This window comes from Scardinius erythrophthalmus (assembly GCF_964197995.2).
Source record: "Scardinius erythrophthalmus genome assembly, chromosome: 10".
NCBI classification, from domain to species: domain Eukaryota; kingdom Metazoa; phylum Chordata; class Actinopteri; order Cypriniformes; family Leuciscidae; genus Scardinius; species Scardinius erythrophthalmus.
Genome location: NC_138230.1, coordinates 7266825 through 7293363, shown reverse-complemented (window position 1 = coordinate 7293363; position 26539 = coordinate 7266825). Strand labels below are relative to the sequence as shown.

Genomic DNA, 26539 nt, shown 5'->3' with positions numbered 1-26539 from the left:
TCATAATTTACTCACCCTCAATCTGTGTTCCAGACCTGTATTCATTTGTTTCTTCAGCTGAACACAAAAGAAGATATTTAGAAGAATGTCGGTAACCAAAGAGTTGATGGGCCCCATTGACTTCCATAGTATTTTTTTCGGAAGCCAATGGGGTCCATCAACTGTTTTTATACATAATAATATATGAACATACTATACAATTATAGTATATAATTTGCATTAATTTTTATTTTATTAATTTTTTTCTGTGTACTGGAAGCTTCACAAGACGAATTCCTTGTTTATGGCAGTAAATCTCATTCAGATTCTGATTATTATTATGATAATAATAATGATTTATATAAAATTACCAAATAAAATAACTTTAAATTATATTACACACACACACACACGCACGCACGCACGCACGCACACACACACACACACACACACACACACACACACACACACACACACACACACACACACACACACACATATATATTAACTGAAACTTGAAATTGTGGTTCAGCAGTTGCTTCAGTCAGTTTGATATATTACATAACTCATATGTTTGTAAATACAAACACGCCGCATGCCTGTCATTATGAGCAGGTGCAGAATCTCGTTTGAAATGAGCCAATGGCGTTGAGCCTCTTGACGTCTTTAAAATGCTTTAAACCAATCAGGTGAGACGTCGACAGCAGTCAAGGTTGAGTGACTCACCGGCACTTTCAGCCAGTGAGAGACGACTAGTCAAGCTTGGGTGACGAGCACTCCTCTCCACGTAATGACACGGATCTGAGGGGAATCACAAATGCCACTTTCCTTTCGTTTTTACGGCCAGTTTTGAATTAAAATGACATGATCGTCAACACAACAGCACGTATTTGATATCCTCATGACTGTGAGTCGCTATAAGAGATGAGAAAAGCGAGGAAGCGACTGCCGGCGAGCGGATCGCAAGCGTCTGTCAGGAGACACGAAGGTAACTTAACGTTAAGTTACCGGTGTCGGTCCATTATAAACTTACTGAATGTATGAGGGAGATCAATTATAATGTCACTGACTGTGTTAGAGGTCCGTTATGATTTCACTGAGTGTGCGTGCGATCCATTAGAAAATCATTAAATGTGTGCTAGACATTTATGTCACTGAACGTGTAACGTAAGAAGATCCATTATGTTGACACTAAATGATTGATTGACAGGTCCAGTTTGATGACAGCTGTTACTGTTATGGTGTCAATGAATTATGATCCTTAATGTCACTTCAATGAATACGAGATTCATTATGATGGCATTGTAATTATAGGCCTATATGTGGTCTAATTGGTATAAATGATCTCTATATATATTTTAAATATTAATTTTAATGAACGTTTTGCATTAATTCATGTTTTTTTCACACTCTAAATCAAATAAGTTATTTATGGAGGTCATTGTCACTCTCTCTGTGAAAGCCATCAAGACTTCAATCATGGTTTAGTTCCTTTTTTATCTGTATAGTCTAATTGAAGTTTTGGCAACGATTAATGAAGTTTACTTTCCACTGAGGTAAAAGTTATTTGAGGATGTTTGAAGATTTTTCTGATTTGATTTGCCTATAAAGACTGCGTCAGACGTCGTCAGACACGATAAAATGTTCATTCTTACACTGATTTAAGCCACGCACATTAACTATTTACTCTCAGTGTTAATTTTGCATCCCGCCTCAGATGTTTTGTGCTCTATCTTCAGAACAATTGCCCTGGAAGAAACAGAAGCTGCTTGATATCCATCAGGCCCTGAACTGTGACCCCGTGGACATCGAGACCCTGCGGCGGGCGGCTGCGAGCGAAGGCGGTTTGCTGACGGATGACATTAGGAGGAAAGTTTGGCCCAAACTCCTCAGCGTCAATGTGTACAGTCTGCCTGCCAAACCCTGTAAGTGCGTGAGTTTGTGTGTCTGGAACGTGCCACAGAAACTTCAGTGATGTTTATTTTTTCTTATTTTCCTCTTTTAAAGCCAAAGATGTCCGAGAAGACCACAAAGACTACAGACAAGTGGTGCTCGATGTCAGGAGGTCAATGCGGCGCTTCCCGAAAGGTCAGAATCTGATATATCAGTCAAAAAACACCCAAACCATCACATGATCACATGACAGACTCAGTCTGGAGAGTCTTGAGACATATATCCAATCAGTGATAAACCAGTTGAGAGGATAGAAGTTTCTCTGCTTGTATAAATTTGGGTGTCTTGTATGCCATGGAAGTTTACAGTTAAAGCATGAAAAAATTGATTTGACAACTATATTTTTCATTGCAAAATTGCATGATTTTTTAAATAAAACATAAGATAAACTGTTAATTCAGTGTGTGTGTGTGTGTGTGTGTATGCGTTTTTAATATATGTGACCGTGGACCATAAAACCAGTCACATGGGTCAATTTTTTGAAATTGAGATGTATACATCACCTGAAAGCTGAATAAATAGGATATTTGGTCGAGAAACAACTATAGAAAATCTGAAATCTGAGAGTGCAAAACAATGGAAACATTGAGAAAATCACCTTTAAAGTTCTCCATTTATGTTCACGATTGTGCTGCATTCACTCACAAAAATAAATGTTTTATACATTTACAGTAGGATATTTACAAAATATCTTCATGGAACATGATCTTTACTTAATATCCGAATGATTTTTGGCATAAACGAAAAATTGATCATTTTGACCCATACTATGTATTGTTGGCTATTGCCACAAATACACCCGTGCGACTCCTGACTGGTTTTGTGGTCCAGGTTCACATATTTTATAATGTAACAATTGCTTTAACTGCTTTACTCCTGAGTGTCACGTGACCAGAGTGTGTAAAAAAAAAAAATCATGTTTCATCATATAAGTTTTTTTTTTTTTAAGAAGAATAAAGGAGACTTTTTCCACATCATCATGTTTTTATCACCCTGTGATAATGGAAAAATTAATTTTCTGCCCTGCTTTTCTAAAATGCCCCGTTTTGCTGTTGATGTAACGGTTCTCAGGCATGCGTGTGGACGAGCGAGAGGTTCTCCAGGAGCAGCTGATAGACATCATCCTGGATGTTCTGAGGAGAAATCCCCAATTGCACTATTACCAGGGTTATCATGACCTCGTGGTGACCTTCCTGCTGGTGGTGGGAGAGAGGATGACCATCGCGATAATGGAGAAACTGTCCAATCATCATCTCAGGTGAGTTACCCGGACCTACAGCTGCACCATTAACCGTTACAAGATCGAATCAAACACCCACGGGATCGAAGTGATTCGGCTCCATGTCTATTAAACCTTTGACAAGTGCGATCACAGTGAACATTTAAATCTGCGTTCTGAGGGAGAGAGAGCAGTTATACCGTATATAGGTATGAAACAGTCTTTTCAACCACATTTCTGTCCTACAATAATTCAGATGATCACAGAAGTACTGGGATAAAAGTTTATAGTTCAGATATAATCACTTATTTCTATGGGAGTGATCAACATAGAGTAAATCAGCTTTTGAAAGTAACATGACACGTCAAATAAAGATTGTATCAATTACATTGTTACACCAGTAGGTGTTTTTCTCAGTTTATCCCATAGACTGTAAAAAAAGATGGACGACGCCCCTTCGCTCTCTTCCATTGGCGAGAACTGAAGCCGCCAGTGTCCCGATATGGCGCTGACATCTTGGAACTTGAGTCTGCGCAGTAGCGATCTCAGGACCAGACCTGCGCAGTCATGAGCAGGAAGTAAAGCCGCGAAATCAACGCTCCGCCCTCACTCTCGCAGAATGCACTCAGGGAGAGTGGATTCTGCACACTTTTAAAAAAATTGATTGCAGTTCGACAAGAGGCTTGTTAAAATAAAGTAAATACAATCTCCTCAGTCCTCCGAAGATCCCGAAAAAAATGTCCGTTGGTGCTTCAGTGACTACTTCGCTCAGAGAACCTGTCAATCACAGCTGTCAATCATGACGTTACACCACCGCATCACGTAACTAACTAAAAACCAACTTATTTTTGAAACAGACACTTGAACTTACATCAGCGTGATAAAAACGACAGCAAATGAAAGAACCCACTTTTAGAAAAAAGATATTTGAAGTGTATTAAATTGTTAAGTTGGTCTTACGTCCTGTTGAATAACACGGGGAGGCGGGGCTTATGACCTATACTAGGAACAGCCACCGGGGGGCGATCGAGACGTTTTGGCTTCACTTTTCAGGGCTTGTGCGGCACGCTTGGTTTATCCAGAATCATAGAGCCCAAACCTGACCTTATGTTCTTCCCTACCTAATTCTGTTTATAATGTTTTGCATTGTTCCTTGCGGCATAAAATAAATAATTTTTGTATTACCATTTTCCACAAATGGATATTTTTGGACTGTAAATCAAGAACTTGACTGATAGTGTGATCGTTTCTGCAACATCTACTTTTATGCATTTGGCAGGAGCTTTTATCCAAAGTGACTCCCGTTTCGGATGACTCTTCTGTAGAGCTGCTTTACAGCTGGAACTATTTCTGCTTCAACTGATGGGTTTTGCAGCATCGACACTGTTATTGAACTGAACTGAATCAAAGTTATCTTTTTTTTTTCTTTTCGTTTTACTCTGATAGTGATAAATATATCCTCAGACATTTTTGTTTGTTTTCTTCTGTTGGGAACTGCAGGGATTTCATGGACCCCACCATGGACAACACAAAACACATCCTGAACTACCTGATGCCCATTCTGGAGCGAGTGGACCGAGAGTTACACGACTTCATGATAAGGTAGACTCGACTGTGTAATGCTGACTAGTGATTATCTGTGATTGATCATCTAGAAGTGGATCAATCACAGAGATTACATTAGATAAACTTCAGAGATTAAGCACTAAGATAGCTCTAAATTCAGATTAGTTGAGGCATAGTATTACTTAGTATTAATAAGTTATTTAATGAACATTGCCACCACTTTATAAAACCACTCAAGGCCGTCATTTAGTAGATTAACTGATCTGTAGGTTTGATTAAAAAATGTCTCAACTTGTCGTTACTTTCATAACCAGAAGTTTACCCTCCAATCAAAAAAAGTCTCGCCTCTAAATAGGGCAATTTATGCATCTTTACAGTTCAAATAACACACATTTTTGTATGGAAACATTTTTAAGCAAGCAGGAGCTTCACATTTGTTGCTTATCTTCTGGAATGATTGTGAATGATTGAATGAAAGTGTGTATACCCTGAGGGACAAGTCAAAATAATTGTGTGTGGTAATCAGCACCACAACAGATCCATGTCAAAGGGAATCCTGAGCGTCGAGGTTAATGCAGTTCCCTGTCCTGAAGAGGGCAGCAGAGGGCGTCTTTAAATGTGCAGGCAGAGCTGTGAGGGAGTGACTCCTGCTAACAGGTTTATCTCCCACTGTTATACACTGAGACTATAAAGCTGCTGAAATCTGTGACATGAATCTCAAATGTCTACGTTTGGTTCCAGCAGCTGTGTGTGTGTGTGTGTGTGTGTACATTGAATCAGGGGAGAGAAGGGGAGTAGGAGTGTGTGCTGATGCACAGTGATGTTCGGTTCGCTTGAGCTCTGACAGTTATAAAACTGATTTCACTGCAAGGACACACACACACACACACACACACACACACGCTTTATGTAATATTCTCACAAGAGACTGTTTTGTGTGTGTAACCCTTCATCAAAGTCACTGTCACAGGGCTCAACATTTGTTCTGGTTGGGCCAGATTTTTACTTCCCTGGACAATATTTTAATTCTCAAATTTTTGTACATTTTTAAATGCATTATTACTATTATTATTATTATTAATGTCAGAATAATATAATATAATATATATATATAATTTTTTTTTCAACAAATAATTGTTCAGCCAGGAAAATGAAAATGTGTTTTAAATAAATAGGCAAAATTAGTGAGTTTTTTGAAAAGTAACTTGTTTTCTTTTCCACTTTATTAAATGATTTATAATAAATAAATAATCTTTTTTAAATTATAAGACTTATTTTTAAGCCTAAATGCGTAATGTTTAGTCAATGTGCCTCTACTCTGGAATTTAAAATGAAATTTATTAACCTATTTATTTGTTATTCTTCCAATTTTGGTTGTATTTCATTTTATTTTTGAAAGAAAAAATTGTGTGTGTGTGTGTATAGCTTATCTTATAATATATATATTTGTTGGTATGTTACTGTTATGATGGAGCTGTTTTGTCGTTGATGTTTGTTTTCGTAGTAATTTTTTTTTACATTGCAGTAAAATATCAAGTCATAGAGTGCAGAAAACATTAATGTTTTTTTTTTTTTGCAAAATTCAGCCTGTTTTACAGGAGCAGCTTACTGTTAAATCATTCTTGCAATATTGACAAATCCTCATCTAACGTATGCTATCATGCATATTTACATCATCAGATATAGTTAAACCTCACAGGAATTACAAATATTTAAGTTTGCATAAAATGCATGTACAAGTTGTTCAGCAACAATAAGATAGATTGTAGAAATGTAAGATCTGGGCTGAAACTCACTCACACTGACTATCTTTATCGTTGAGCTCTGTGTCAGACAGTTTAAAGTGTTGCGTATTCCCCACACGCTCTCAATGTCATCTTGTGTTTTAGCTTTTGACAGCCATGTGTTGTTTATTTGTCCTTTGCAACCTGATGCATAAAGTTGCGTGCGATCTTGCTGTGCGACCATCTTGTTTATGTGGGGACCATTTGGTTTGACAAGCCAACAGAATCACTGATATGTGATTCATTTATGACGTCCTGAAAGTGTGTGAGTGTGTGAGAGAGAGAGTGTTCACATAAACCTGTAGCTCTGCATTGCGTGAGTCTTTTCCGGCTCTACTTTGTAAAAGCAGGTTATTTATAATGGCGACTCATCTAAAATGTAGAGAATAAGAGGTTCCTCATAAATATTGCATCGGCGCGTCTCGCCGCAGTGCCGGTCCACAGGTTTAATGGTGTTGCTCACTCAGGTGCTGTTGCTTTTGCTTTTATGAATCTTTCCAAACAAGTTAATAACTTTTAAAAAGCCCTAAAAAAAGAAACGTTGCTTTTCCGTTCCCGTTCCTGCGTCAGTTTCTCTGCATTTACTGAGCTCTCAAATACCGCCACTGTCTTACGGCTTACAGAAGGAGCTTCGCCCACTGCGAATCATGACGATTGCTATTGTTCTTGGTCACGCGGAGAGTTTTATTCCCGTCTAGCATGTGCTCGTGACCTTGCAGCACATTTACAAGGCAGAGAAAAGCCTGTTAAATTGCTCTCATGGAATATCAGTGACTGTGATTAATGAACGTGTCAAACATGCGTTCCTGTGTGTCGCACATGCTAAATGCTTCGGCGGGTTTTAGAGGAGTTTCGGGAGAGCTCTGCTGTGTCCTGTCATGTTTGAATGTCGGTTTCACAGATTAGAGGCTCTTTCAAAAGGTCATGTTGCCATTGAGCATGTTTACTTATGCCGGATTCATGCTCGATATGACGCACACAAGCGTATGGTCCCGCTGCATGAATGCAAGTTTGTGATCACAAACCTCAGGGGGTCAAATATACACTACCATTCAAAAAGTTTGGGATCTGCAAGATTTTTTATGTTTTTAAAAGAAGTCTGTTCTGCTCAAGGCTGCATTTATTTGATTAAAAGTACAAAAAAACCCTGTAATGTTAAACATTACGACAATTTCAAATAACCGTTTTCTTTTGTAATATATTGTCAAATGTAATTTATTCCTGTGATCAAAGCTGAATTTTCAGCATCATTACTCCAGTCTTCAGTGTCACATGAAACCTTGAATTATAAATGTCTTTACTGTAACTTGAGCAATTTAATGCATCCTGACCCCAAACTTTTGAACGGTAATGTATAATGTTACAGATAAATTCTGTTCTTTTGAACTTTCTATTCGACAAAGAATCCTGAAATTTTTTTTACACGTTTTCAACATTGATGATAATAATAATGAATGTTTTTTGATCATCAAATCCTCATATTAGAGTGATTTCTGAAGGATCATGTGACACTGAAGACTGGAGTAATGATGCTGAAAATTCAGCTTTGATCACAGGAATAAATTAAACTTTAAAATGTATTCAAATAGAGAACAGTTCTTTTAAATTGCAATAATATTTCACAATATTGTTTTTTTTTGTGTGTGTATTTTTAATAAAAATGCATCCTTGGTAAGCATAATAGACTTATTTCAAAAACATAAAAAATCGTAACAATCCCAAACTTTTGAACGGCAGTGTATATCCAAATAGATAGAATCGACAATAGATTGTAGAGATAGTTTGACCAAATATCATGCAAAAGATAATTAGGTCATTTGTACTTAATATAATGTTTAATTGTTCAGTTTGAGCTGATGATGTTGATTATGCTGATCATTGGTCTGTGTGTTGCAGGTCTGAGGTGGGCACGATCTTCGCCCTGAGCTGGCTGATCACATGGTACGGCTACGTCTTGTCAGATTTCCGGCATGTTCTGCGGCTCTATGATTTCTTCCTGGCGTCTCACCCACTCATGGCCATCTACTTCGCCGCTGTGGTAAGGAGAAGCGTCTCTCTCTCACTTTAGTCAGTCCATCTCCTGCCTTTCAAGGACATCGAGGCAGTGCTGCGTTCTGACCTTTTCAGTGTTCGTGAGAGAGAGGAGGACTTAAGTGTCTTTTAAAACTATTTTTAACTTGACCGGGCATCCTAGAAATGCTGAAAAAGCTGCTTTCACACATTCAAATTAGTTTTGAAAGTAATTTGAATGTGTGAAAGCAGCTTTTTCAGCATCTTAAATACAGCTTTTAAAAAAAAAAAAAAATCTTAAATACACTAATACGCATTTTTACTGGTAAGATACCATTGACGCATCCGCACTAGAAGCTCTTTAGTTTCATCTGTCCAATTTGACAACGCTTTTTGTCTTCTGAGTGACAGGCGCAAGGGGCCGTTCACATTGAATGCTTTTAAAAATGCGAGACGCTGAGTAGCATAGAATACAAATGCTGGGAGTCAATATGAGCATTACATTTTGAATGCCAGCAGCCATATCACCCTGTAGCCCAAGACTGGTTGCCCACTGAAGCTAAGCAGGGCTGAGCCTGGTTAGTACCTGGATGGGAGACCTCCTGGGAAAACTAGGTTGCTGCTGGAAAAGGTGTTAGCGAGGCCAGCAGGGGGCGCTCACCCTGTGGTCTGTGTGGGTCCTAATGCCCCAGTATAGTGACGGGGACACTATACTGCCAAAAGAGCACCGTCCTTCGGATGAGACGTAAAACCGAGGTCCTGACTCTCTGTGGTCATTAAAAATCCCAGGATGTCCTTCGAAAAAGAGTATGGGTGTAACCCCGGCATCCTGGCCAAATCTGCCCCTTGGCCTCTGTCCATCATGGCCTCCTAATCATCCTCATACACTGATTGGCTTCATCACTGTCTCCTCTCCACCAGTAAGCTGGTGTGTGGTGGGCGTTCTGGCGCAATATGGCTGCCGTCGCATCATCCAAGTGGATGCTGCACATTGGTGGTGGTTGAGGAGATTCCCCCCTTCCATATGTAAAGCGCTTTGAGGTCTCAGAAAAAGCGCTATATAAATGTAACGAATTATTATTATTATTATTATTATTATTACATTTTTAGAAACGTGAGACGGGACGCTGAAAAAGGGGCGAGACGTGATGCAACAGTTAAAGATAAAAAATGCCCGTCTAGTTCATGTTTACATAGAAAAACAGTTAACAAGCTGTGCAGTGAAACACAAAAAGCAGATTTGTTATTATTGTATGTGCTCGTACTGAATATTTTTATTTAATTTTTACTGATTTTAGAGCCTCACTTCACTTCAACTATTTATTTCAGTTAGTTTTCATGGCAACATTTCTCATTTTCATTTAAGTCTAACATTTATTATTATTTATTGTGTAGTATTATTTAAAATTTAAATATAAAATTATAAATATTAAAATATGTTGTTGTTGTTATTATTATTTATTTATTTTTAGCTTTCATTTATTTTATAGTAATTTTAGTACTTCAACTTATTTATTTGTTATTTTTTATTTAAATATTAAATAATACATATTATTATAATAATATTTAATATAATTTATTTGTTTAATATTTTATTTAACTAATTTATTTTAGTTTTAGTAATTTTAGCACTTTTTTATAATGATAATAATAAATATTTATAATATTTATTCTTTATTTATAATCACTTATTTTAATTTTAGTTTTAGTAATTGTTGTACTGTTGCAAATGACAATTAGAAATGATGCTTTTGTAACCAACTGAGATAAATAAGTTTTTATCTAATATTTATAATATGAGAATTATAATAGAAGATAATTTCTTAAAAGGTCCTGTTTGATTTCTAAACTGATAATTCATAAAATAATGAATTTGACTAAGTATGGGTATATTTCTAGAAAGTCCTGTATGTGACACACATCCGTTGAACATTAAAAAGCTCTCTTTGCAAGAATAGCGCTCTTTAGCGAAGAACAATTGTTTGTACTCTGCGACTACAGCAGAACTGAACAATCATGTGCTGTTGCCCTTCAGACTATACACAAGCTTTTGTAATCCAAAAAGAGGATGTTGTTTACCATGTTTTGCCCGCGTATTTGTTAATTCACGTATTTAGGCGATAGCTAATTCACCAGCACAACAACAACAAACCTCTTTCCAAAAGAGAGGCAAAGAATTTTCTTTTATTTTTCCACTCCTTCCTCGTCTAATGCGAGAATCGAGGGCACTTTGTTGTAGCGGGATCAGTTAATTAAACAACTCTAATGAATTCACCAGAGGTTTGTGTGGAAGGCTGCGTGTTTGTGCTAGAATCCTTTAAACGCGCCTCTTTCTTCTGTCTCCACGAGCAGCTCCCCTGTCAGAGACAACGGGGCCGGGGCCGTTTGAAGTCAGGATAAGAAAGCCAGCCGGAAATGTAGTTCATCCTGCGTCTTAGGTAGTTCGACGACCCGACTCGGCTCTTGCTTGACCTCTGCTGGGATGAGTCTGACCGGGCGTGACTCGCGTGAGGAGGGTGTAGTGAACATCTGCCAGCCGAGCTTTAGTTTACGGTTATGGCTGAAAACCTCATTGCTGTTTGCTCATAAGTGAAGGAAACAGTGGGATTTTGAAGATCCAGAGTTCTGACATAAGTTCTGGTCCACGTTGCATCTTAGGGTGTGATCACACTTGTACCAAAACATTTGGTCCTGGTCCGCATATATATATATATATATATATATATATATATATATATATATATATATATATATATATATATATATATATATATATATATATATATATATATATATACACAGTATATCCGCATATATAATTTACAATTATTCACAATTTTAGTAAACATACTATATGAACATCCTTAAAACAAGTTCAATTTAAAAGCAAAAAGGACAATATTTGTTTGACTTGTTTTTAGAAAATATATCTTTAATCAAGGTTAAGGTAAGATTACGTTTTTAACAAATTTTAGGTTTTATGTTCAAAAACAAGAAAAGGCCATTTGAAAGCTAAAAAAACCTTCTTTTAGCAGAAATGGGCCTTGACACAATTTCGGCTAATTCTTTTGTTTTTTCTAACCTTTTACTATATATTTTAAATTGCAAAAATCATTCATAGTTAAAGGTATAGCGGAGGATCTTTCCGAATTTTAGATAAGTCCCGCCCTCTCCACTTTTTGAAAAGTTTGATTGATTCACCAGAATGATTGACAATTAGGAGGACCAATAGTATAGGGTATCCACCCGGAAGTAAAAAAATCCTCCGCTATACCTTTAATATTTTTGTGTATTATATTTTATTTATTTATTATTTACTGAATTATAATTAGATTTTTTTTATGATAAACATAATTTTTATATTATTTATATATAAAAAATCTACACAATGTTTTTTTTTATAAATCTTATTTTAGTATAAATTGAACAAAATCTACTGACTTTTATGCTTAAAACAAGAAGAAAAAATATATCTTTGAAAACCGTTAGGTTTTAAATAGGGCAGAATTTGGGTTCAACACAGTTTTGGGGTAATCCTTCAGTGCTTTTGGTTTTCAAAGTTGCTTTTTTCTTGTTCTAACCTGATCAGACCTGAATATCTCTGCTTCTGGATATCTAGTTTACATGATACTAGTTTATTGTTTTATTATACGTTTGTTATGAAGTTATGAACCTCAAACTTCTTTGAACCTACTTTGCCTACTTGAGTGACTTTTCTCTTCCTCAGAAGTGTCATTTTAACATCGTAAACATGACTTATAGTTGCGCAAAATCAGTCGATCAGATTGAATTGTCATTTTCGTGCATCAGTGAGGGAACTGTGGGCGGTACGTCTGACTCTCTCTCTCTCTCTCTCTCTCTCTCTCTCTCTCTCTCTCTCTCTCTCTCTCTCTCTCTCTCTCTCTCTCTCTCTCTCTCTCTCTCTCTCTCTCTCTCTCTCTCTCTCTCTCTCTCTCTCTCTCTCTCTCTCTCTCTCTCTCTCTCTCTCTCTCTCTCTCTTCAGATCGTGTTGTACAGACAAAAGGAAGTGAAGAGCAGCGAGTGTGATATGGCCAGCGTTCATCACCTGCTGTCTCAGATGCCTCAGGATCTGCCGTACGAGGATCTGATTGGTCGAGCTCAGAAACTCTTCATCAGCTGCCCGCCCTCTCTGATGACCCAGTCTGCAGCGCTGCAGTCGTGCAACATGTGAGACTCTCAAACACACTCTTACATTCACACACACACTTTTACAAAGGTGTTTTACGTCTTCAGTTAACTATGGAAAACTATCAGCAAAAAATTATAATTTAATTTATTTTATACATATATTAATACTAGTATTAGGGCAGAATGATCAATCAAATCTCAGCATGGCTTAGTTTAATATGTTTCAGAGTGAGACGCTGCTCTGTGTCCTGCGTTTACACGTGAGCAGCTGAAGATCTGCTGATTTGTTATAATAAAGGTTTATAAACCTGTCGCCAACAAAGGAGAAGCGGTAAATCTCCCTGGCTGCATTTTTCAGCTAAAATGGTTTAATGTTTGAAAATAAAAAAGTTAAAACTATTCATTTCTAGAATAGTCGTATTGTACTCTTACAGTACAGTAAAATAAAGTATTCTTTTTATTAAATAATTTTTTTTTTGTATTAATTTCTGGAGTATTAGTATTGTCTTTTTTATACTGTTATACAGTTATAAAGCATTATTTTCATTAATTCTTATTTCAAATTCTGGAGTCTTTTTTACAGTTATACAGTTAAATTACATTATTATTTTATTAAATACAAATTTTCATATTATTTTCTAGAATATTCTACATATATGCTCCTTTTTAAATATAGTAGTATTATCACGAAAGTAATACATTTCTTGTTTTGTTTAATATTTTATTTAACAGTATTATTATTCTTGTGTAGTCATATAATCACATTTTTTTTTGACAATTTTGCTTTTGACAAATTATGCAGCTTTACAAATAAGCACAGTATTTTTATTTCACATTTTAATTCACAATACAATTTGTATCAGAAGAATCGCTGTAGATTTTTTTTTATGAGTCCACATTACAATTTACAGTGATCTGTTATCAGAGGGAACTGTCTAAGTTATGTATTTCAGAAACGTACATATACAAAACACAGTTAGCTAAAAATGTATTATTTTAAACAATGTAATAACTTAAGGCAAATAGTTTATCATACAAATAACATACCAGTTCTAGTGTAGGATTCAGTACACACACACACACACACACACACACACTTTTAAACTAGTCTTTGGCCCTGAGGGGTGTTGGTTTCCACCTGTGTCCATCAGGTGGAGCTATTGAGAATGATATCATGTCCCGTCTGTTGCGCCCCTGTTGTGTGTGAAGGACGCTCAGCCGGAGCTGTCTGCGTCTCGGCCCTGTGTGTCTAAACACTCGCTGTCAGTCTGCAGATTGCGTTTGCAGATGCAGGTGAAGCCACTTTAATGATTTATCTCTTACGGCAGCGGGAAACGATTCCTCCGGCATTCAGCGGGAACTGAATTCAAGTCCCTCAGCGCTGAAAAAGCCATCAGAGGGAAGATCTGTCTTGTTTAAGATCTCCCTGCGTCTGCTGTCGCCTATGAAGATTAAGAGAGAGAAGAGACAGAAATGAGAATAAGGAAGTGACAGAAATGAGAGAGTGATAGAGAGGGGCAGCGAGAGAGAGAGAGAGAGACGGGAACGCGTGAGAAACAATGTGTGAGAGAGAGATATTAACACTAAAACGAGAAAGATGTGTTTTTTTCTCTCTTTTTGCCTGTCTTATGCAAATCAGTCCTGCAAAAAGTAAGCTCCGCCTCTCTGGGTTATTAATGCTCTACCCTAATTTGCATAACCCCTCCCCCACCAGCATCTGTGGCCTCACTGAAAAGCGAAGAACATACGTGTGTGTGTCAGTGATATGAGCAGCCTGTCGCGAGGCCGTGACCTGTGACCTTGATCTCTATTGTTCTGTTTGACCCTGTGGAGTGCTGTAATGAGGAGTGGCACGTCCTCCCTAATGGCTTTGACCCCCACATGTTCTTCATTAATACCCCCTGCACACACCCTCAGGCGTGACACCCTGCCCTCTGCTCGCACCCGACTTCATAAACACAGTAAAATTATATCATCCCGAGACTGATGCTCTCATCTTTCGGTGTTAGTTAGCGCTGGCTGTTGCGGGTTTGAGTAGATCACGCATGTTCAGGAAAGAAGAAACTACAAGCATCTGTCATGTGTTTGTGTGTCTACCTGGTATAGGTTGATGGATTTTGAGAGCTTGTGGATTGAGGGTGTTTGTGTGCTGGTTGTTTCCTTTAACGGTGACCTTGTCTCTCACAATTGCGTCTATTTTTTGTAATTGCAAGTTGCAACTTTACATCTCCCTTTTGCGTCTACCTTTTAGAATTTTGACGATATCTCACAGTTCTGGTTTTAATATCTCCCAAATGCATCTATTTTTAGTAATTGTGATTTATTTAATTTTTCTCTCACAAATCTAACGTTCTATCTCACAATTATTATTATTATTTTTTTTTTTTTTTTTACAATTGCAAATGTATGCTTTCCAATTGCGTCTATTTTTCTGAATTGCAACATTATACCTCACAATTCTGACTTCCTATCTCCCAATTGCATATTTTTTTGTAATTGTGACTTTATATCTCTCAATTCTGCCTTTATTTCTCATAATTGCATCTGTTCTTCTCACAAATGTCATATTTGCAAATAAAAAAAAACAAATCTGTCGCTAAAGTTAATCAAAGGACAAAGGGAACAGAGAAAAACACTCACTGCTCTTGACTAAAGAACTTTTTTTCTTTAGGCTGATTATCACTAATCTGTGTGCATTTATTTTCCTTGAGAACCAAGCAAGTTGACTCATGAAACCATTTGTTTATTATTTTGCATATCGCAATCGTAATCGCAATATTGACCTCAATTATCGCAATATGACATTTTCCCCAAATCGTGCAGCCCTACCCACAACACTGCACATTTTGGTTTATTTGACATGCCTAATTCAGGTCACGGAGCGCTTGATGAGGTAATGAACTAATCAGTCAAATCAGGTGTGTTAAATAAGGGAGATCTAAAATGTGCAGTGATGGGTTAGAGAAACCAGGGATGTAAGAACATTTTGCCCGATACCAAAATCCGATTATTCTTTATATTTGAAAGACGATAACTGATATATTGGGCGATAAATCTAAATCCGAATTCGTATTTATCCATGTCCCAAACACACAATTAGTAGCCGATATGACACACTTGCGCTTCACATGTTGCACTGATCCATATTTTCTTTTTATGAAGTGTTTCCAATCATATTTCAAGCAATTTAAAACCATCATGACGAACAGTGTGCATCTGAAGTGTCTCAGCTGAAGGAAATAATCCATTATTTATCGGCTTTAATATATCAGCCAAATTTTCTTACTGGGCCGATAACGATAACATCTAAAATGAACATATATCGGCTGATACCGATATGGTGGACGATACTGTATATCGTGCATCCCTAAAGGAAACGTATGGTCATTGTTTGATGCATGTTGCGTATTTTTTTTAGCTGGGTTTTTAATCATTCTTCTGAGAACCAAAGTCACAAATTCCCCGACTACAATGAGCTCTTCTGAGGAAGAATGAAGTGCTGTGAGTGAATGCGTAGAGACTATTGGACATTTTTTTTTGTAGACCTTCAGATCTTCGTGATATAGGAACGTTTAACCTCCACCTGTAACTTTAATGCGTTTTTAAGAGCGTCCAGTAAAGCCTGTTTTATACTTCTGCGTCGAACTGCCGCCGTAGCTACGTCGTAGGCTGTGTGTAGCGCGCGTACCCTACGGCGTACCCTGACGTGCACCTCTCCAAAAATGTAACAACGCGTCAATTCTACGCGGACACAAGCGTGGTGATTGGTCTGCCAGAACCCCTCCCTCGGGGTTTCACATGCTCCCTAGGTGCGCGTCAACGCGGACAACAACACAGAAGTATAAATTAAAACCAACACGTTGCCTACGGCGTATAGGCTCCGGCGTAGGTCCGACGCAGAAGTATAATGAGGCCTTAAGCAAAAGCCTTCGGTGCATCACAACACGCTTGAGCGAGCAGCTCATGGTGAAGTGACAAAGCGCCAGCACTTATGGGTCATCAGGACATCAGGGCTGATTCACAAAGGCCTGCAGAGCACACACACACACTCACACACACTCACACAAGCCGAGTGCAGACTGATGGGTAATTGGACGTACCATCTCAGCAGCAAGTGTCTAATAATAGGGCCATCATGCGTGTTAGATGGAAGGACGCATTGAATTAGAGCATCCCACTGAACTGTGTTAACCCATAACGTCATGACAGCGAGAGAGAGAAGGGTTTAAGTATATGCTGTAAAAGCCAATCACAGGCTCTCCGGGCTGTAATGGTGATCAGGTTTACAGGCATGTTACACTTTTTGGAGAGCAGGGGCAACTTTAGGGTCAGTGCATATTAAGCGCTTAGTTCGGACATATGCAGAGGCTGTAACTTTATTACTTTAATGTTCAAAGGTTTGGGGGCGGTAAGAGTTTTTTTAGTGTTTTTGACAGTAGGCTCACATATATATATATATATATATATATATATATATATATTAGGGGTGTAACAATATATCGTGTCACGTTATATTGCAATACAAAAATGCAACAATACAGTATGTATCGTGGGTAGTGACAATATGTATTGTGTATAGTTCATCCAAAATGAAAATTACTGTGTAAAAAATTCAAGTTTTCAGAGTTTTAGTGTCAGTACTACATTAAATTACTATATATAATGCTGAATATAATCTATAGTATTTGCCAAATGTCAGATTTTAGCAGTAAAAAGTGGCCTGCATTATTTTAAATATATCTAGTCAGTGAAAGAGTGTAAATATTCGTCTAAAATAATTCTGTATTTTCAGCTTCAGAATCATGAATATTGTTATTCTGGTGTCTCTATTGTCCTGTGCTTTGGGTTTGCAGCACAAGTCCAAGTCAATTCATTCACACACACAATGTAATATCAAATTTAGCATTTTAATCAATAGTTCCTTTTATCACATGTCTTGGAGTATCGCAATAATATCGTATCGTGATATGTATCGAATCGTGACATGAGGGTCTCGTTACACCCCTAATATACATATATAAAACGTTTGCCCTCCTATTTTATGCACTTACACATGTGCATGTGAACAAGGCTCTCAAAGAGGAGGAAGATGAGGATAGGGTTTCCGTGAAGACTGTGGAGTTGTGATGGTTTGACTGAGTGCAGCCGTGGAAATGTTCTTCCAGCATAAACACATCCATCATCTGCTGTATCTTCTTCACCACAGCAAGAACAGATTGAGCAAGAGGAAGAGGGCGAAGGAAAAACAGAAGAATGATGTGACAGAGGTCACACAATCTGCTGCTTCTGAGAGAGGAAACGGTAAAATTAGAAACTGTTTTAGAGACAAGAGGGAGGGAGAAAAAGCGATCAAAGACCGTCAAGACGAGCCACCTTGAAGAGAGCACAAACCAAAGACGAGGATTCATCTCTGAAGACGCAGGAAGAGAGATTCCCCGCAGAGCTGATCACGTTAGGAGTTAAAGGGACCGTTCACCCCCACACAAAAAAGATAATTCTGTCATTATTTGCTCACCCTCGTGTCCTTCGAAACCTATATATGCTTTGAATAAAATCTGTGTAGAGTTTTCTCCCAGTTTTTGCCATACAACAGCAGTTTCACGTCTGACAAGCTCCACAAAGTACAAAAACACACAAAAAAGGACCATATGCAAACCTTGTGAAGCTTTGTGTGAGAAAACCATCAAACAAAGTTATTCTTCATTCCCCATGTTCACGGGGATCGGTTGTGTTGGCACCGATGACGTCAAAACCTGGTGCAATGCAACTAGACCGCATTTTTGCAAATAAGATTTCAGTAAATATTGTACATAGCAATCACTTTAGGGTTTTATATACTAGTTTGAGTTATATTTTATTTGTATATGTATTTTTTTAATCATTCCTTTTATGTCTATATCATTTTAATTAAAGGGGTCATTAACTGCATTTTTTATTTATTTAAAATGTTCTTTTAGGTCCACTTATAATGTAGCAAGATTTTTACACCAAAAACATCGTAATTTAGAAGTAATAAGCCACTTTCTATACTGTTTTTGACCCTCTCTTTCGAACTATAGGCTTGCAAGTAAACGCCCACTGCTGTGATCGGGTAACAGTTTTGCATAATAAAATATCTTTGACGTCTCTCCTGTTGAAATCCGGTGAAATTCAGCCATACATGTTTGAGCCGGAGCCTGATCCTGAATCAGAAGACAAACCTACACCTACTCAAATATTAACGATACTCCAGGTTTGTGACAGCGTTGGAATTAATCATCTTTATTTATATTAATTCTTTACTGTATTTTTATTACATTATATTAATGTTGAAACAAAGACGCTACAGAAAGGTGTTTTTCTCGTTACATTGTTCAAACATTTGCCAACTGTGAAACATTTATGCGTATTACATATGCTTTATAAATCTTGGTTGTGGCAAATAAAGTTTAAGTACTTTGAGTTGCCACAGTTATATTTAATAGGATATCTTAACGGTTTTTGTTGCAAACGAATTATGAATGAATGTACCATTGTTTGCCGGACTGTCATTCTTATATTCATCGTTCATGATTTTCTCAGTAATGTGAACCGTGTCCTGTTTAAAAACTAATCTGCAGTAAAGCGAACAAACGAACAGTGTCTTACTGATGCGATCTGACTGGAACTACGTTAAAAATAAAGTTCATCCACACTTTCTTCTTGTTAGGATCACAAGGATGGCAATGCAAGGACTGTGTTTTTCCACAACTTGTCACAAAACGTCTTCTCTATGGTTTTGTTGCTAGAGTAATACTGTTTTTGCGTCTCTCTTGTATTTAATACTACATAACGTGCGTGAATCGTGGGCGGGGCTAAAGTGGCAATGATGTAGAAGTAGGCGTCGACCTTCTTCAGAGGCGGGACTATGACGTCATACTGAGACAAAATCTGAAACGAGTTGTTTTGGCAGCTTGGTTTCAATAAAAGCTGTTTTTGGACTAATATTTTTTATAGTACAATGACCTCTTATATGTCAGAAGATCAAGGAAAATGTAATATCCTATACTAAACCTAAACCAATCTTGACAAACTATATATCATTTGAAAGCTTACAATCTCTAGTTTTCATATTTGGTGACTGATTTAGGACTGTGACCATAATTTATCAATTTGCAACAATAATATTTTCATACTCCTATGGCTTGTTCAGACCTTTATTTTGAAAATCATGAAAGATTGGTAGAAACTGAAAATGTTTTAAATATAAAGAAAAAAATAATAGATTCACCATTTGTGATACAGCGGCGAGCTATAACACTCATACGTTATATTTTTATGTTTAGAGGTTGAATTCATATAAAAATCTGCCAAACTTCCCATACTACTTCTCAATAGGATGTCTACTTCATAAATTGTATGGAAATATATGGTTCAGATTACTCAAACCACATATGGAAATGGAGGCGCCCTTATTTGGGCAGTAATGGAGTCTATTTGTCACCTAGTGAAAAAGTTTGGTACTGCGCCCAAACAAAATCTTACTGAAAGCTCATTTTTTGGAGATATCAACCTAAAATTTGGAACACAACTTGTTCAGATTATTGGCTTTATTTTCTTGCAGTTTTAGAGTCCAACCTGTTTTGAAAATATATATTTTATATAAAATATGAACAATAAAATGTTTAAATTGTACATTTTCATAAACTCAAACTTCTATAACTTTTTTTTCTGTTTCACTTTCTTAATTTATTTCACTTCTTAAAAAATCTACCAAATGTCTTCTTTAAAACAAGACCAATCTTATGTCTGTATTCCAAAGCATTCTTGAATTACAACAATTTACGTTCGGAATGTGCATTTTCATGTCTATGCAAAAAAGGTGTGTGTGTGTGTGTGTGGTGGAGGAGGGGGGGGGGGGTGACACTTAAGGGGTTTAGTTTAAGTGGAAGTACTAAAATAACTAAAACTAAACGAAAATGAGAAACAATAATTGCACTTTATGCAATGCTGATGTTTAATTTCAGAAGAGCTGAGACACAATGCACGAGTTCTTTGGTGCTTTTAGTAACCCGACTGATGAACTGTTGCTGAATGGAGAAGAGCGGCGTAAAGATCCTTCCCAAAATCCTTTCATTAGAGGTTAAGGCCGACGTGAGTGACAGCGCTCCGCCGGGCCGGCGTCACCGCATTATACTGGGGTTTCGTCAGCGCAAACCACTGGCTCTCCCGGGCCTTCCGCTGGTAAAGGGAAAGTTTAAAAGTTAATTGCTCTGCTGTTACCTGTCAGCTATTTCCAGCGGTGGCGCATTAGCTGTAGATACTAATGAGAACTGGGGGAGGCAGGAGAGAAAAAAAGCCTAAAAACGAATGAAGACTTAGAGACGCTGAGCCCGTCAGCGCCTGCCTATGGTGTTTCTTGCACTTTTTCATTAAATGTTGAATGTATTTCTGCTGGTTTTATTATCTTGAGTGAAAGGCATTTGCATTCCATGTTTACTATTCTTCCATAGAGACCGTAATGAAATGGAATTGAATATTTTATGATTTTTTAATGATGTTTTTCCTCTAAACTGTCGAGAGAAAGTCTGCTTGGTGTAGCCCTCAGCATGGGCTCCGCAGGATTTGGGAAAACTCTAGAAATGAGGATCTATTCGATCAAGACTTGAGGCCATGCCTCCGTTCTCATTCCAGTTCCCTCTTTCTTTTGTTCTGATGATTCACCCAGTTATTCTTTTCTTGCTGTTGTTCTCTAACCAGGCGTCTAACATGCCCTTTTTGTCGGTCGCTTGGTTTCTATTTCTGTCGTTGAATCTCATTGGTCCACAATTTTCCTGGTTTTATTATGCATGATTTTTGTTATTCTGAAGGAAAACAGTGTTTGTTTTTGTTCATGTGGATCAATGTGGATCAAATCTGTTTAATTAGATATGAATTTTGTGGCTTCATGCACCATTTCTCTTTCAGTGAAGACTAAAGATAAAGATTTAAAGGTCCATTAACACTAAACATTATACCTGACGAAAACATTCAGACTAAATCATACAGCATTTATAGTTTATAGCATTTGTTGTGTTTGCAGTATTGCTAATGTGTCTAGGTTTAAACCAGTGTTATCAGAAACTAAAACAAAACAAAAAATACTCAAAATAAACATTTATATTAATTGAAATAAATTCAAACATGAACAAAAATAAAATGTATAAAAAAACAAACTTTTATTTCAGTTAGTTCAGTTTAATTTGAAGTACTAGAAATTAAATGGACATATTTAAAAAAAAAGAAGACAAAAACAACTCTGGAAATGTTTAATGTCCATTTAGTTTCAGTTGAAGTACTAAAATGAAAAATGTATTGAAATTAAATTGACATAAAAAAGCTGATTAAAAAGGCAAAAAAAATTACTCAAACTTTTTAAAATTAAAACTTACATGAAATGAAATCAAAATGACAAGCTAAAACTGAAATAAAATTGATAAATTTGACCAAAAAAAGTAATAAAAATGACTAAAACTTCAAACTATAAAAATTCAAACTATTAATAAAACTATAATTTGCAAAATATCAAAACACTCAACAAAACGACTAAACCTTTTTACTAAAATGAAAATGCAAAATATATAAAAAAACTCGAATTCAAAATATGAATAAATACTTAGTATAATAATGTTACTAAAACAACACTCTTGTCTGTTTCTCTGGCCAGAATCGCCATCAGCACCTTTACGGACTTCCAGACGTCCACGCTGATGCAGCGTCCAGACTCGGTCCTTCGCCAGCAGCTTCAGAAGCGCCATGAAAACCCACCGGCCCTTCCCATGAGCACCCAGCCAGCGAACACTAACCAACTCATCAAGATGGCAGTGTGGGGTCTGTCCGCCACGCTAGGGGCCGCGGCGCTAGCTGTGGCCCAGACCGCCATGGACTGGGCACCTGAGTTTCTGTCCCAGATCTTCTGACGCAAAGCGCCTCGTTCTCGTCTGCCAAACCGACATTTGCAAAATATGTGTTAAGTGGTGCAAAACACCCTGAGAAAACAGATAAATAAGCTGTGGCTTATTTATTTCCGAACCCTTTCCTGCTTTTCTTATTTATAGATTTTAGCCGAGCTAATATTGGGGAAGTGGGAGGAGTCAAACCAGGTTTTTGTAATCATAAGCACTTCTGGATGTCGTTCCATCAGCAGAATGTCAGGGAAAGTGCTCTGCTAGGGCATTCAGAACAGCAGCAAGAGCACAAATTATTAAAAGGCTGCTGAACGCCGTCAGTAGTGAGTGAAGCTCATTAGAGAAAACGGGTGAAGGCTGAAAGACCACAGAGACTCGCTGGTGAACGCAGCACTTTACAACTAGTTTATTCCAGAGCGAGAACGCTTGCACACATGCTTTCAGGTTCAGGTGTTAGATGTCATCTGAGGACCCCCTGAAATGAGTTATACATTGGTTTGTCTCATTACACTCACTACACTGAAAAGATTTACACAGTTTTCGGTGACGCTTTATTTTACAGTGTCCTTGTTACATATGCTGCATGTACTTACCATAGTAATAGCAGTAAATGATAAATAATTACATGTAACTAACCCTCAACCAAACACTAATCCTACCCTAACCCTATAGTAAGTACATGTAGTTGCTTAATATTACTCAGTACTTTAATAATTACACTGTAACAATGGCACCTTAAAATAAAGTGTAACCCAGTTTTCACTCCCAATTACTGGTACATTTCAGAAATAATTACTAAGTAACATTGAATTAAACATGCAAAATCTGTAAAACTAACTCCAATAATCTTTGTTAATTAAAAAAATGTCAATAATATTCCAGTAATCTTTAATAAAAGAAATATTCCAATAATTCTCCAAGTAATGCTCTAACAATCTTTGATAAAAATGAAAAATCCAATAATACTCCAAAAATCTTTAATAAAAACGAAAACTCCAATAATGCTCCAATTAATATTCAAATAATCTTTCATAAAAAAAGATATACTCCAGTATTACTCCAAAAAAATATTTAATAAATTAAAATCCAATTATACTACAACAATCATTTAATAAAAATGAAAACCTCAATAATACTCCAATAATCTTAAACAAAAATTAAAACTCCAAAAATCTTTGTTAATAAATTAAAATCCAGCCAACAATATTTAATACAAATGAAAACATCAATAATACTCCAATAAAGCTCTAATTAATACTCTAATAATCTTTTATAAAAATAAAAACTACAGTAACACTCCAATAAAACTCCAATAATACTCCAGCAATCTTTAATAAAAACTCCAAAATTCAAACTCAATTCAATTCAAAATTCAAATTCCAATTGATTATTTGCTCATTATCATTTAAAGAGACATGCAGTGAAGCGGGTCGCTGTGAACAGGGCTGTTTTTGAGGAGGTAAAGTGGTGTTGTTTTACAAGACCATTGAGGAATTTTAACCAAAGTATGTTACAAACTTTACATGAACACCCTATAGAATCACACCAACTTGTGGAAAATGGGCATCCGACGACCCCTTTAATAAAAACTCCAATAGTCTTTGTTAATAAAGATTAAATAGACATTTAAAAACTTAGAATGAAAACGTTCAAAATAGAAACTTTAATTTGAAAGTTAAGTACTAACAATCCTGAAACTAAAACTGAAATCAAATTTGATAGACATTTTCCTAATTTTTGTTTCCTGTAATATCATGCTGTTTGTGCTGAAAAGCAGTGAGCAGCAGCAAAACGTCCAAAGATGTCCATTTAATTCATGTATGCATATAGACCAAAAACGAGTAAAACATGGTTGTGTATCTCCATGAGCTTTATCCTTCTGCGATCAGAAGTTATAGTAGTGCACAGCTGACGCTCACTGGCTTTTATGCATTTGCTTTTTAGGCAGCAAATGTTTCAGTGCCCTAAAACGAGTGTACTTGGATTGAGACACACCCGAGCTTTTTTAAAGGAGTTTCTATAGGAAATGCTAAAGGCCTTGTGGCGTATGAAGCCAAACGTCAGCAGTCTTAAAGATTTTGTGATATAAAAATCCATATATGATGACAGTGTTATCAATGTACCATCCAATACTGATTTGAACAAAGATCCGAAGCAAAACGCAACATGTTGTCGAGTGTCTGCTTTTCACCAGGTAAAAATACGCACCTTTATTCATTTGCAACTGGTGTAGAATTTACTTCTAAACAGTTTTCGCTCAGAAACTGCTAAATTTCACAAAGAAATGGCAAGTAACGCATTGAATTAAACAATTTTGATAGAGTATTTTTTTTGTAAAACGTACTCCCAATAATCTTTGTTTTATTTGCAAGTTTGAAAAATCATAGTACATTTGTCAGGTTTGTTGTTGTTGTTTTTTTAGACTAAGAACGTATTAAGATGTTTCAAAGGAAATTGACTGTATTCAACTGGTCATCGAAAATTATATCTGAAGTATCATAAATACAGATTACATTAAGTGATTTGGCAAGAAATGCTCCATTTATGCATTTAGACTTGCTTTATGTAAGTTATTTAATTTATATTTAAGTACAAACAGTAAGATCCATTGCCATAGTCATTAAAATTTCATCATCTTAAATTCAAAACAGACTTTAAATACATTTTAATGCAAGGTCTTGGTTATTATTTGATCTCATGCATTTTAAAGTTCATTGTAAACACTGTTCAAAATGTTGGGGTCGTATAAAGCCTTCTTTTCGAGGCTTAATAGCGAGTCAGATCCTCCTTGAATGTTTGTAAGGCCAGGGATTGATTTCTAACAAGGCCATATTTAATATGACATCAATAAAAAATTGGAGTAAAGTCCATTTTTAAAACGACAGAAAACATACCTTGTTTTGTTCACACCAAAATAGATATGGCGTCGGTCTATTGTGACTAATTATTAGTAGCATTATATTCCTCTTGAGCCTCACTTGAGCTCTGAACTTTGATAAAAAGAGCCTCAGACTGTGAAGTCTTCTAAAAAGAGCCATGCATGTCTGTGACAGTCTTGCGTTCGCAGAGAGAGCATCTGAGCCGACTCCAGGACTGATGTGAGATCTTCCACAGCTGTGCCGCGGGTGTTGATGAGCGCCTGCTACCAGACGGTGCCCTCGGCCCAAAATCCCCACTGCCAAAACACAGGCACAAATAATGTGTTTGTGAGAAGAAGTAAGTCTTCATCCCGGCAACTTTAATGTGTTTTTAATGTGATTCAGACATCCTCTGAGCGGATCTGAGTGGCTCGTGAAGTTAGGTGTATCAGAGTCAAAATTTGGCCAGATCTGTTTTAATGCAAATTTAATTTGAACCAAAAGTGCATTTTTTTAGGTTTTTTGTTGTATGTTTTTTTTTTTTAAGACAAAGAACGTATTAAGATGTTTTGAAGGGAATTGACTATATTCAACTGGTCATGGAATATTAAATCTGAAGTATCATAAATACAGATTATATTAATTGATTTGGCAAAAAAAAAAAGCTCAACTTATGCATTTTTGGACTTGCTTTATATAAGTTATTGAACACGCCCAAATGCATAAAAGTTGAAACGGTAAGATCTATTGCTATAGTCATTAAAATATGAGTGTGTTAAGTGTGTACAATATGGAGTGTTATTCATCACCTTAAATGAAAAAAAAAGACTTTAAATACCTTTTAATGCAAGTTCTTGGTAATTTGACCTCATGCATTTTAAAGTTCATTGACGATTTTAAACGTCAAACAATGTTTAAAATTTTGGGGTCAGTATGACATTTTTTTTTTCCCTTTTTTTTTTTTTTTTTTTTAAGAAGTCTCTCCTGCTCACCAAGGCTGTTATTACTGTATTTGATCAAAAATACAGTAAAAAAAAAAAAAAAAAATTATTAAAGTTTAAAATATCTGTTTTCTATGTGAATATATAGTAAAGTGTAATTTATTCCTGTGATCAA

The 26539-nt window shown here is 36.5% G+C and overlaps 1 protein-coding gene across 2 annotated transcripts; it reads left to right on the top strand.

Annotated features, from left to right (window-relative positions):
- Nucleotides 1-682: 682 nt before the first annotated feature.
- LOC308697808 (TBC1 domain family member 20) lies at nt 683-24728 on the top strand. Of its 2 annotated transcripts, none has more exons than XM_081377396.1 (8): nt 683-967; nt 1719-1904; nt 1987-2067; nt 3004-3190; nt 4652-4753; nt 8398-8539; nt 12515-12699; nt 22325-24728. In XM_081377396.1, the coding sequence occupies exons 1-8, from the start codon at nt 904-906 to the stop codon at nt 22575-22577; spliced, it is 1200 nt and encodes a 399-aa protein (XP_081233522.1). In that variant the 5' UTR covers nt 683-903; the 3' UTR covers nt 22578-24728. The 2 variants fall into 2 exon arrangements, with proteins under 2 accessions (XP_081233522.1, XP_081233523.1); XM_081377397.1 differs by lacking the exon at nt 22325-24728 and adding an exon at nt 17867-18587.
- Nucleotides 24729-26539: the final 1811 nt, after the last annotated feature.